The sequence below is a fragment of the Ursus maritimus genome, unplaced genomic scaffold, assembly GCF_017311325.1.
Source record: "Ursus maritimus isolate PB19 unplaced genomic scaffold, ASM1731132v1 scaffold_6, whole genome shotgun sequence".
Classification (NCBI taxonomy): Eukaryota; Metazoa; Chordata; class Mammalia; order Carnivora; family Ursidae; genus Ursus; species Ursus maritimus.
Genome location: NW_024426774.1, coordinates 24,098,264 through 24,110,611, shown reverse-complemented (window position 1 = coordinate 24,110,611; position 12,348 = coordinate 24,098,264). Strand labels below are relative to the sequence as shown.

The window sequence follows — 12,348 nt, the reverse complement described above, 5'->3', positions numbered from 1 at the left end:
GATTAATTTTAAGATAATATACTTGTAGTTTTGGTTGTAGAATTTTAGATTTATTAAATTATGATCAGAGAATATAGTCATAAAATATCTATATTTGGGGGAATTATTAAAGTTTTATTTATGTCCAAGTCTACAACAGTTTTTGCAAATGCTTCGTGGATATATGAGACTATCCAGTAGGCAAAAGTCCATATGGAATCAGGCTTTCTGATTTGCAAATTGTTGTATCTGCAAGTAACTTTTTTATCTTGGCTTACTTTTTGTTTGCTTGATTTATCAAATTCTAAAAGAGGTGAATTAAAATTCTTCCCCAAAGTTATACCTTGGAGGATTCCTCTTATGTTTTCAGATATTCTAGCTTTAAACTTTTCCTGTTATATTCTACGGTACCTAACGATTTTTGTTCTTGCTATCCGGCTGTTGGAATAAAGTTCACACAATAGCTCTCTTTTTTGTCTTTAATGTGTTGGGCTTTGAATTCCTCTTTATCTGATGTTCACATTGCTACTTCAGCTTCCTGTCATTTATGTTTTCCTCTTACATCTTCGGTCATCCTCTCATTATCAATTTCACTTCCACTGTGTTTCTTGTACATAGCATATTTAAAACTCACTGCCCATCATTGTTGCTTTCACCCTTCATTTCCTCTTAAGGTTTTTGTTCTAATTTCATCCTCATTAGGTAAGTAGTTCCTTGAATAATTTCCTCCAATCACATGGGTGTTTTTCATTCGCTCTTACTTAAGAATAATACGTCAGTGGAGCTTGGGATTCTTGGATCACATTCCCTTTCCTCAAATATCTGTAAACTAGTCCTTTGTCTCATAGCTTCCAATGTTACAGAAGGAAAATCCAATGCTCATCCATGCTCTTGGCTTTGTTTGCAACGTATTCTTTCAAACTGCAGTTTTAGGGAGAGGTACTCTGGCTCCTTCTGTTCAGAACTTTCTCTGGAACACGTCCAGATGTGTGCCTTTTTGAAATTAATCTTGTCTAGGATTCAGTGAGCTCTTTCATTCTGAGAAAGCCCCTTTTCTGCTCAACTAAATTTCCCTTCATTATTTCTGGATGTCCTCCTTTATTTTGTTGTCTCTTCCTGAAGTCCAACTATTTGCGTACTAGGTCTTCTAACAAGTTCCCAGGGGATGCTGATGTTGCTCGTCCAAGGATCTGACCAAAGAGTGAGCTAGAAGATGCAAGGTTTACTGTCTGAGCTCACCTCAGGCTGCAAGTGTTGGTAGTAACACGTGGTTAGGAGAAACCGAGTCCTAGGCAGAATACTCTCTGACCTTCTAAACGATGAGAAAGTTCCACAGTTCTCCAGAAAGAGCTGAAGTGTTGATCTCCGTACATCTGTTCTCATCACTCTGTGCTTGGGCACTACTCTCTGGAAAGAGCCCAGTGCCCAAGCAATGTGGCTGCTTTGTGCAAAACACTTCTGGCTTCCCTCAGACACTTGGGCTGACAAAATGGCACCAGCATGCTTCTTAGAGGGTCCAGACATTATTCAGATGCCAGCCCTCCGCACCTAGTGAGGTGAACCGGGAAATGCAGATTGGTGGCCTCATTCTTGACTTCATTCTGGGAACAGTGATCTTATCTGGCATTCCCTTTGTATGAGGATAGCAAGTTTGGTCAGCATTACTCATGTGCGAATATTGGGGTGAAGGTGACTTCTAGCTGGAAACCAACCAGAGGAGCTCATTTAAGTCAGGACTCACTCATTCCTGATGGTCTACTCTGCACCAGGCTCTATCCTAGGTGCTGAACAAAGAAACTATAGAAAAATAGTTTCTGCTTTCATTTTTTTAAATAATTTTTTATTATGTTATGTTAGTCACGATACAGTATATCCTTAGTTTTTGGTGTAAAATTCCATGATTCATTATTTGCATATAACACCCAGTGCACCATGCGATATGTGCCCTCCTTAATACCCATCACCGGCCTATCCCAATCCCCCACCCCCCTCCCCTCTGAAGCCCTCAGTTTGTTTCCCAGAGGCCACAGTCTGTCATGGTTCATTCCTCCTTCTGTTTACCCCCCACTTCTGCTTTCAAAACTGATCTCACTTTCACAATCTCGTCTGATCCCAATCACAGCCCTATGAGGAGGTTCTTACTTTATCACCATTTGACAGATGAGGAAACTGAGACACAGAGAATTCGGTGTCTTAACCAGTGTCTGTTGTTCAGGTAACTAAAGGGAAAACCGGGGCTCAAGCACAGTTCCAACGACTGGCCACTGTCCACTGCACTTTGCTATCCAGATCAGGTTGTTTTTCCAGTACCCCACTTCTCGTTTCCCTTGGCGTGTCAAACGTGTTTCATGACCTCCCTCCTAGTAACACCCCTATTGGCTCTTAACCTCATCTGTCTACACATTTTACTGCAGTAGGGACACAAGTCCACAGCTATGCCAGAACCAGCTGCAGTGCACTGAGCTCATTAATGACCGTGAAAACATCTTTGCTTTGTCTCCACTGACACCCATCTCAGTCTCCATCTCTACTTGGAAAGCACATCCTCAGCTGGATGCAATGGCCCAACATCTGGGATATCCAGCTGTGGAAAAGGCCATGTGGATGGCTTCCCGTCACTCCCAGATGATAGATCACATCCACCCAGCTTTACTCCGAACCCGCCTGTCAGAGACCTGCCTTCATCAAGGCTCAGACCTGAAGCTGGAGGCCCTGCTGCTTATCCAACACAGGGCAGACCGAAGAAGAAACTCCAAAAGGCTGGCTTTGTTATGAATTTTCCGCATTTGGTGATGTCCCCAGGTGAACCATTAAGAGTTGAACACCGAAGATTAAAGCAGTCTGTTTTGGAGAGGAACATCTGGTTCATTTGTGCTCTTAGCGGTAGCGGTGCCAGCCAGCTTCATTTCCGCTGCTCTGATGGCAGGGCCAGCTTCACAGGAGCGAAGACGGCCAGAGCGAGACCATCAGTGCTCGGTCCTCCTGAGCATTCCTCATCATTTGGCCTTCAGGCCTTTGCCTACACTGTCCCTGCCATCTGGGATGTCTTTCCCACCTGCTTGCCACCTATTTAAATCCTGTCCCCACCCCCAAGCCTCCGGCTCCCAGTAGGTGCTCCTGTTGCCCCATTATAACACTCTGTATCTACCCTTCTCCTTGTTGTTCAGCATCTTTTCCCTCTATTGCCATTTCGTGCACAAGGTAAACCTGGAAAGTCCATGTGTGCCGAAGCTCTTAGAGGACTTGCCAAAGTGAGACCAGAGTTAGTAGCAAAGTCAAACTAAAACCCAAGTCTCTTTCCGCCCAGCCTATATTTTCTTTGACTCACTTGATCTGTGACTCATCTGTCCGGTGCAGTTGACATGCCAGGCCCCTGTCCACTGACCTGGGCTGGGATTTTGTTCTCGATAGAGTTTGTTGTTACATTGATGAGGTCATGCCATGACAATGGTTATAGTTTGGCATGGGTTGGGGGTCCAGAAGCTCCCTTCTGCCCCGGCTCTACTAAGGCATCTATTCATCTGTCTTCCAGTTCTGGCAGTGTGGCCAGTGGGTGGAAGTGGTGGTTGATGATCGCCTACCTGTCCTGAAAAAGGAGTACCTCTTTGTGCATCCTCGCAACAATCAGGAGTTTTGGCCCTGCCTGCTGGAGAAAGCTTATGCCAAGTAAGAGTGGCCTGTCCTTCTGACCAGCGCCTCAATGCTGGCCTTGCCTGCCTAGCGCTTGCCCTGATGGGTGCTGCACAGCAGCTAGCCCCAGGACTTTTGGCAGCTCTGCACGCAAGTGATGCCCTGAGAGCATCAGAGCCTTTGCCACCTGGCTGGGCATCCTCCGTAAACAATCACTGTGTGCAAGGCTGTGTTGGGGCCAGGGGAGGAACCCCGAGATACATAGCAAGAGGTGGGCAGGGCAGGACTAAACAGAGGTATGTACTAATAATACTGTCGTTGCAAGAACTGGGATAAGAGCCCAAATAAAATACAATATCATGGCTGATGGTCAAAGTCTGATGAGAGGACAGAGAGAGAACATTCTTGACTTTCTGACTCACAGAGAGTCAATCTGAGGCTCTATAGAGGACATGGCATTGAGTGAGGCCTTGAAGGATGGGTAGAATTTCAGCAAGGAGAAAGGGGACGTGTTGGACAGTTATTCCCAACCATGAGACTGATTCAAGTGAAGACCTAGGGGCAGGACCGTTCAAAGTGAGGTCGGGCAGTTGGGGGCCCGGTATGGCTACTATGAGATTGGATCTGTGTCGGGGACAAGGGGCAGGGGGCGGGGGGAGGCAGGGCAGGAGTTTGCTGGTTATTACATGGCGCAAGCCATATAACTGGGTTGTACTATAACTAGGGTTAACAAGCTCAAGGACTTACAAACACCCTAGTTTGTAAATCCTATGTTTGATTTAGATCCTTTGAGTTACCTCTATTCGGATGAGTGCTGAGCGTGTAACCACAGGCCGGGCGGTGTGCTTGGCCCGCGGTGAGACTCTGAGACTGGCTTAAGTGGGTGTGAGCAGGAGTGTGTGCTATGTGGAACAGGTCCCTGTCGCAGAGACCTACACAGGTGCGGGCACATCAGAGCTCAGGATCAAAGCTAGGAGACAAAGGGACCGTCCCTTTCAGGAAACCGTGAGTTAGCAGAGTGTCACCAAATCAGGTTCCCTAAAGATCATCACCACCACCCACATTTTACAGATTGGGAAGCCAAGACTCTAGTCACGTGACGGTCATCAGTAGCCGGAATCCGGTGGGGTTTTCAGTTATTTGACCCAGGGACAGCAGAAGACCCTGCTGGGTCCAGTCCTGCGCCCTGAGGATGCTAACAACCCCACAGATCACCCCAGCACCCCAGTCCCTGTCCTTCCAGAGGTCACACTCTGAACAGCCATGCATCTCAAGAGCTCTTTTTTTTTTTTTTTGCACTCTGTCTTTTGAGCCTATTTGTGGAAAACTAAAGCTATTGCTCATTTCCAGTGTCAAGAAGAGCTGTTCATTAGCATCTGAGAAGGAACCCCAGCTAACAGCCAAGGTTGTTGAACCGATCCATATGTTCGGGGAGGTTAATTTGCTTCTAAGCTACTTACTCAAACGCTGCCATCCCTTTCCAGTATGGAGTCAACTCTCACTACTTCGGGGCTTCGTTTTTTCCTTCTGTGAAAGGGGGAGCGTGCCAGTTCACTTGGAGAATTAGAAACCGTGTGGAATGAAATGATGACTTTGACCCCATTTTGTTAACAGTCGACCTAAAGCAATCATTCAGCTTGAAAAGAAAATGGGAAACTGGACCCGGAATCCACATTCCACCGCCTAAAGAGATCTAGTGGAGGATAAAATGTTTCAAACTAGTAAGCTGTTTAAAAGCTTTCCCCTCTATCCAAAGAAGGGAATCATAGAACGTAGAAGTGAGTGCAATGGAATTAGAGCTATCAGGGCTGGAAGGGACCTCTGTCAGCCTCGAGTCCCATCTCCTTCTTTGAAAGATGGAGAAACTGATACGCAGAGCAGCCCAAGGTCATGTGGTGTTTGAGGCCAAGCTGGGATGAGAACTGTTCTTGTCGCAGGCTTTTCCATCATCCCTTGATGCTGTTGATTTTATAGGAAAAAGATTTGTCTATTTGCTTCTTTGGAACTCAGTGTCGGGCACACAACCACCACAGTACAAATATGGAGAACCATCCATCCCCATGGATGACCCTCCTTCCCCCCCAAGAAGGTAGGCCAGTGAATGCATGTATCCCAGACTTTCAGCTACCCTTGCAACTGGCGAGTCTAGAAATGAACTGGTTGAGTCAGATCTACACTGGCAGGTTTTCCCCCCAGAGGTCATAAAATAGGAGATCGCAGGACAAAATCCGTTAGGCTGCATATCGTCCCATACGGAATCTGGGCAGTTAAGAATCCCAGCATTTTAGCAGCCTTTCTGATTCTGATTTAGACGTCTGAATTCTTCCCTCTTTCCTAGCATTGCTGGGCAGATAGACATTTCCCCCAAATGAGGCTGAAGCACAGAGATGAGAACAAGGCGCTCGCTGAATTCCTGGGCTCAGGTGACAAGGTGTAGTGACAGGTGTGGTGAACACGGTTCTATCTTTCCTTCCCTTTCTGTTTCCTGTCAGTAAAGGGGGCTAAGAATAGTTGCCATGTTCCTGAAGCATCAGCAGGATTTGTGAGCTTGTGTTTGTGAAGCAGAGAGATAGCTCCTTGTCAAAATACCCAGCTGCTGCTGAGACAGGCTTTGTGGGCACTGTGGAGAGACAGTGAGGGAGGGGCTGCTGGCCTTCCCCAGGCATTGGGTCTCTCTGTGGCGACTGCGAGGTGGTGTGAGTGCAAAGCCTCAGATGAGGCCCCTAGACACTGAGGCATTGGGCCGGAAGTGCCAGGACAGGGCTGGCTGCTTTTCTGGAATGGCTCAGGTGCAGCCCTGTTTAAAGCCAAGGAAGGCCCCTGAGTGCCTCGCCAAGAAGGGGCTGTTGCAGTGTGTGAGGTCACACTGGTGGGCTCTAGAATGGGTTCCAGAACCCCAGTCTTCATGAACTTCCAGGACCCTCAGCAAAGCCCTCCTAATCCGGGACTGGAGCCAGTATATGTGTGGGAAATCGAGGGTCAGGCGTTCAGAGCCGACCGGGCATGACCATTATCAGAGGCAGGCTTTGCCTTTGACTAAGTCAATACTCGGGAGATAAGAGTCTAGTACCAGGTATAACCCTGGGTCAGGGAGAGGGAGAGACAGAAGATAAGATTTAGAACCAGTTTTATAACAAGTTGAGATAATCTGTCACATGGCAGTTTCTACAGCATGGCCTTCTGTGTATCCTTAGCTTTCTTTTTTTTTTTTTTTTTTTTAAAGATTTTATTTATTTATTTAACAGAGATAGAGACAGCCAGTGAGAGAGGGAACACAAGCAGGGGGAGTGGGAGAGGAAGAAGCAGGCTCATAGTGGAGGAGCCTGATGTGGGGCTCGATCCCATAACGCCGGGATCACGCCCTGAGCCGAAGGCAGACGCTTAACCACTGTGCCACCCAGGCGCCCCTATCCTTAGCTTTCTGTTATAAAGGACTTTTAAGCCGTCCATGGCATTTGCTCCTGGGACGTTGTCCTGCTTTGAGTGGCTGTTGGACATGTACTTGCCCAAGTAAATTTACGTGAATTCTGGGTGATGCTTGGGTGGAGAGAGCGGCAGCAGCGGGAATATGGGAGAAGGGACTGAGGGGCCCCATGAGCCTACCTCGTCAACCTCACCATTGCCAGGTGAAAGACCCAGAAGGGAAGGTTGCAGGCGCCCTGGAGGAGCAGCAGGGAGGAGCTCAGGCCCAGAGCTCTGCGCTTGCTTTGAGGATGTGTTAGGTAGACTCGTCCTCGCCTATGCTCCCTTCAGTACAGTCGGCTAGCCTCCCTGATGATCCTGACATGCGGGGGTTCTGAGAGCGGGGATTCTGGACCACACTTCGCACGGCATGGGAACAGAGGCTGCTTGTGGCCGCCGCAGGCACCGGGGTTCTTGGCTGAGCTCTTGGAGGTCTTGCCCACCTTTGAACACTCGGTGCCTAGCATGGCACCCCTCACACAGCAAGGACTTACCACTCTTGTTAAACTGAATAGGAAACAGTGGATACTCATCCTAATATCCAGTGTCCGTGCCGGGCTTGCTGTGTGCCGGCTTAAGTAACTTGTTAAGGTCAAGCAGCTCAGTACGTGGAGAGGGCGATCCTCGACCCCCGGGCCTGAGGCTCCAGCACCTGCCCGCCTAACCTCTGCACAATATGGCTGCTTGTGGGGCTGCCCAGCCCCGGGAGGCCAGGGGAAGGATAGCAGCACTTCACTGGAAACTTCATCCAGGAGAATAGAAGGCAGGTGACCACAGTCCAGGGCTAGATCAGACAGTCCTTCGCTGGACAACATGCAGAGGTCAGGTGTGCAACCTCCCTTCCGGGAGCGTCTCGCCAAACTCACCACGGGGGTTGATGTGCCTTTCCCCCTTCCAGGTTTCATGGCTCCTATGCCAGCCTGCACTACGGCTTCCTTCCTGACGCCCTGGTGGACCTCACAGGAGGGGTGGTCACCAGCATCGACCTGCACTTTCCTTCCGACCTGGTGATGTTGGTGAAGACAGCGGCCACGGCAGGCTCCCTGATGACCTGCGCCACCCCGGCCCAGGTGAATAGACTGCACGGGGTTGAGCCTTTGCTCGCCCGGGGGTATCTAGCCACCGGCCCGTACAGCCAGTCAGGGGCATGGCCAAGGGGGCGCCACGGAGCGCGGGTGCTATGCCTCATGTCATCCTCACAGCAGCCCTCCGTCTGAGCGAGAGGCTGCAGAGCTCACTAAAGAGGAAATGGGCTCGGAGAGGCTAAGCAAAGTGCCCAGCATCACACAGCCAGTAAGTGGCTGAGCTGGTTTCGAATGCTGCTGCCTGACTCTGAAGCCTGTGCCTAGCCCTGCCGTGTGACCAGGCCCAGTGGGGTCCAGAGGGACCGGGCAGCCCTTTGATTCTCTCTGGCTCCAAAGGTGCTGTCCCAAGGTCAGTGTGTCCCATGTTGAAAAGCTTGGACAGCCCTCCAAATTATTTTGGAGTCTACCCTGAGACAGCCAGCTCCCTATCCGTGAGGATATTTGCAGCACTCTGTAAACATGTGGGCTTTGAGTCACACACCCCTAATCTGAAACACCACCCAAAAACTAATATGCACTTTAAACCCCAGTGGCTCACAGCACGGGGTGGTGGGTATTCCTGACTCCTTCAAGATGCCCAGCAGACACGTTTTGTGCCATGTGTCATTGAGGAGCAGGGATTGGAGGAGGAAACAGTCCAGGTCAGCCCCGGGACTCAGTGGGGTTCTGTCAGTCATGGGGTAGTCTCCGGAGGTATGAAATGCCCAGGGCCTCAACCACCCGGCAGCCTTCAAACCCTGCCCCTCTAGAAAAGAGTTCTAAAAACATGTGCCATTCCAGTCTGCATTCATGGGATGCTTCCCAACCTGCCACAGCTTAGCTGCTGATTGAATCGTGCTTTTCTGTTTCTCTGAAGAATCTGGGAATGTGTAATGCTTGGTCTGATTTCCTCCTTTGAAGCCAACAGGTGAGGCCAGGAGAATGGAGAGCGGCCTGGTGAGTCAGCATGCCTACACCGTGACTGGAGCGGAGCGGGTAAGGCTTCACGGGTTGTGCCCGGCTTTCTTGCTCCTTGAAACAGGAGTCGGCATCACACGCCTTCAGCAAGCCCACCACAGCCCCAGCCCTTCTATTCATCCAGAAGTTCTGGCGCCCAGCAGCTTCATCCCCCAGGGAGCCACCAGAGCTCTTGCCATCCTTGCACTGGTCTCAGGCTGAGCGTCCAGCTAGACTGCAGGGTTCTCCCAAAAGGAAAGGAGAAAGAACCGCCCAGTGGACCAGGGCAAGCCCTGACAGGATTTTCCTGGTTATGCAGCAGCTAAACTGCTACCACAAAGGCACTCCGAAGTCCAGGGGCTCAAACAAGAGAAAGCTCATTGCTCTCAGCTAAGCGGGAAAATCCAGAGCTGATGAGGACTCTGCCACGGCAACACGGGGCTTCTCCCTGGGAGCTCAGGGCAGCTGCTCCAGGGCCCTCATCTCCCGGCCAGGGAAAGAAAAAGAAGCCAGGGGACACTTACACATTCGTATAGAAGGCACCACTCAGGGGGGCGGAGTTAAGATGGCGGAGGAGTAGGAGACACCGTTTTCAGCCGGTCCTCCGAGTCGAGCTGGATAGGTACCAGACCAGCCTGAACACCCACGGAACCAGCCTGAGACGCAGGAAGATGCATCTGGATCTCTACAAATGAACATCTCCAGCGCTGAGTATTGAGGTACGAAGCGGGGAGCCATGAATCTGCGCACAGATATTGGAAGATAAACGGAAGGGGGAGGGAGCCGCCGTGTTCGGGCTCCGGGAAGCGGTAGCCACTTGCACGGGAGAGCGGGCGGGGCTCGCGGACGGCACCCGCGAGAGAGCGAACTGAGACCATGAGCCGGAGAGCGCGCGCCACCAGGCATCTCGCGGAACACCGGAATCCCGGTGCGCTCACTGGATCCAGACTGAGACCAGGAGCTTCCGGAGCGCGCGCGGGGCGGCTGGCAGCGGGCGGCTGGCGGCATTAGAAACACAAAGGACAGAGACGCGCTGGCCCTGGAAGTGAGGGCTGGGACGCCGGGTGTGGGGCGCACATCCCGGGACGCTGCAGGGTTGAGCAGCACCAACAGAAACAGAGTTCAAGTGGCCAGAACATTAGTAGAGAACGGGCCGCAATCCCTCTGTTCTGTGACAGAGGCTGAAATTTGGCCGCTGCTGCTCTGACTCTCAGAAGAGGCACAGCAAACCGCCAGAGAACAAAAGCCTGGAAATACTGGCTCAGAGAGTGCCCATTCCCATCACCCCTTGCAGGGGACGCCGAGACTCTACCCAAACAGGGTTGCCTGAGTATCGGTGTGGCAGGCCCCTCCCCCAGAAGGCAGGCTGAAAAATCAAGAAGCCCACAACCCAGGGCCTCCCCTCTGAAGTCCTCAGTTTGTTTCTCATAGTCCATAGTCTCTCATGTTTCATTCCCCTTCTGATTACCCCTTTCTTTATCCCTTTCTTCCCCTACTGATCTTCCTAGTTCTTATGTTCCATAGATGAGAAATCATATGATAGTTGTCTTTCTCTGCTTGACTTATTTCATAGCATTATCTCCTCAGTGCGTCCATGTTGTAGCAAATGTTGAGAACTCGTTCTTTCTGATAGCTAGTAATATTCCATTGTATATATGGACCACAACTTCTTAATCAGTCATCTGTTGAAGGGCATCTCGGCTCCTTCCACGATTTAGCTATTGTGGACATTGCTGCTATGAACATTGGGGTGCATTGGCCCTTCTCTTCACTACGTCTGTATCTTTGGGGTAAATACCCAGTAGTGCAATGGCTGGATCATAGGTAGCTCAATTTTTAACTTTTAGGGACCTCCACACTGTTCTCCAGAGTGGCTGTACCAACTTGTCATTCCCGCTCAACAATGTAGGAGGGATCCCTTCTCCACATCCTCTCCAACAATTGTTGTTTCTTGCCTTGTCTATTTTTGCCATTCTAACTAGCGTAAGGTGGTATCTCAGTGTGGTTTTGATTTGAATTTCCTTGATGGCTAATGATTTTGAACATTTTTTCATGTGTCTGTTAGCCATTTGTATGTCTTCATTGGAAAAGTGTCTGTTCATATCTTCTGCCCATTTTTTGATTTGTTTATTTGTTTCTCGTGTATTGAGTTTGAGAAGTTCTTTTTTTTTTTTTAAAGATTTTATTTATTTATTCGACAGAGATAGAGACAGCCAGCGAGAGAGGGAACACAGGCAGGGGGAGTGGGAGAGGAAGAAGCAGGCTCATAGCGGAGGAGCCTGATGTGGGACTCGATCCCAGAAAGCTGGGATCACGCCCTGAGCCAAGGCAGACGCCTAACCGCTGTGCCACCCAGGCGCCCCTGAGTTTGAGAAGTTCTTTGTAGATCTTGGATACCAGTCCTTTATCTGTAGTGTCATTTGCAAATATATTCTCCCATTCCGTGGGCTGCCTCTTAGTTTTTCTGACTGTTTCCTTGGCTGTGCAAACTTTTAATCTTGATGAAGTCCATAAATTCATTTTATCTTTTGTTTCTCTTGCCTTGGGGATGTGTCATGAAAAAGTTTGCTGTGGCTGATTGTCGTAGAGGTTGTTGCCTATGTTCTCCTCTAGAATTTTGATGGATTCCTGATCTCACATCGAGGTCTTTCATCCATTTGGAGTTTATTTTTGTGTATGTGTGAGATAGTGGTCAAGTTTCATTCTCTTGCATGTAGCTGTCCAATTTTCCATCATTTATTGAAGAGACTGTCTTTTTCCCACCGGATGTTTTTTCCTGCTTTATCAAATAATAGCTTGCCCAAAGAGCCAAGGGTCCATTTCTGGGCTCTCTATTCTGTTCCATTGGTCTATGTGTCTGTTTTTTGTGCCAGTACCATGCTGTCTTTGTGATCACAGCTTTGTAGTACAGCTCGAAATCCGGCATTGTGATGCTCAGCTTTGTTTTCTTCCTTTTCAACAGTTCCTTGAGATTCGGGGCCTTTTCTGTTTCCATACAAATTTAAGGACTATTTGTTCCAGTTCTTTGAAAAATGTCCTCGGTATTTTGATCAGGATAGCACTGAAAGTGTAGATTGCTCTGGGTAGCATGGACATTTTAACTATGTTAATTCTTCCAATCCATGAGCAGAATATTTTCCATATTTTTATGTCTTCCTCAATGTCTTTCAAGAGTGATTTATAGTTTCTAGAATATAGGTCCTTTCGCTCTCTGGTTAAGTTAATTCCAAGGTAACGTATGGTTTTGGTGCTATTG

General features: G+C 49.2%; 1 protein-coding gene across 1 annotated transcript in view; it reads left to right on the top strand.

Annotated features, from left to right (window-relative positions):
• The window catches only part of CAPN13 (calpain 13), an 87,298-nt gene that overhangs the window by 31,907 nt on the left and 43,043 nt on the right, over positions 1–12,348 (top strand). The window contains exons 5-7 of the mRNA XM_008700560.2: positions 3,512–3,645; positions 7,970–8,141; positions 9,057–9,131. Coding sequence (XP_008698782.1) covers positions 3,512–3,645; positions 7,970–8,141; positions 9,057–9,131 — 381 coding nt within the window. The remainder of the gene's footprint in view (positions 1–3,511; positions 3,646–7,969; positions 8,142–9,056; positions 9,132–12,348) is intronic.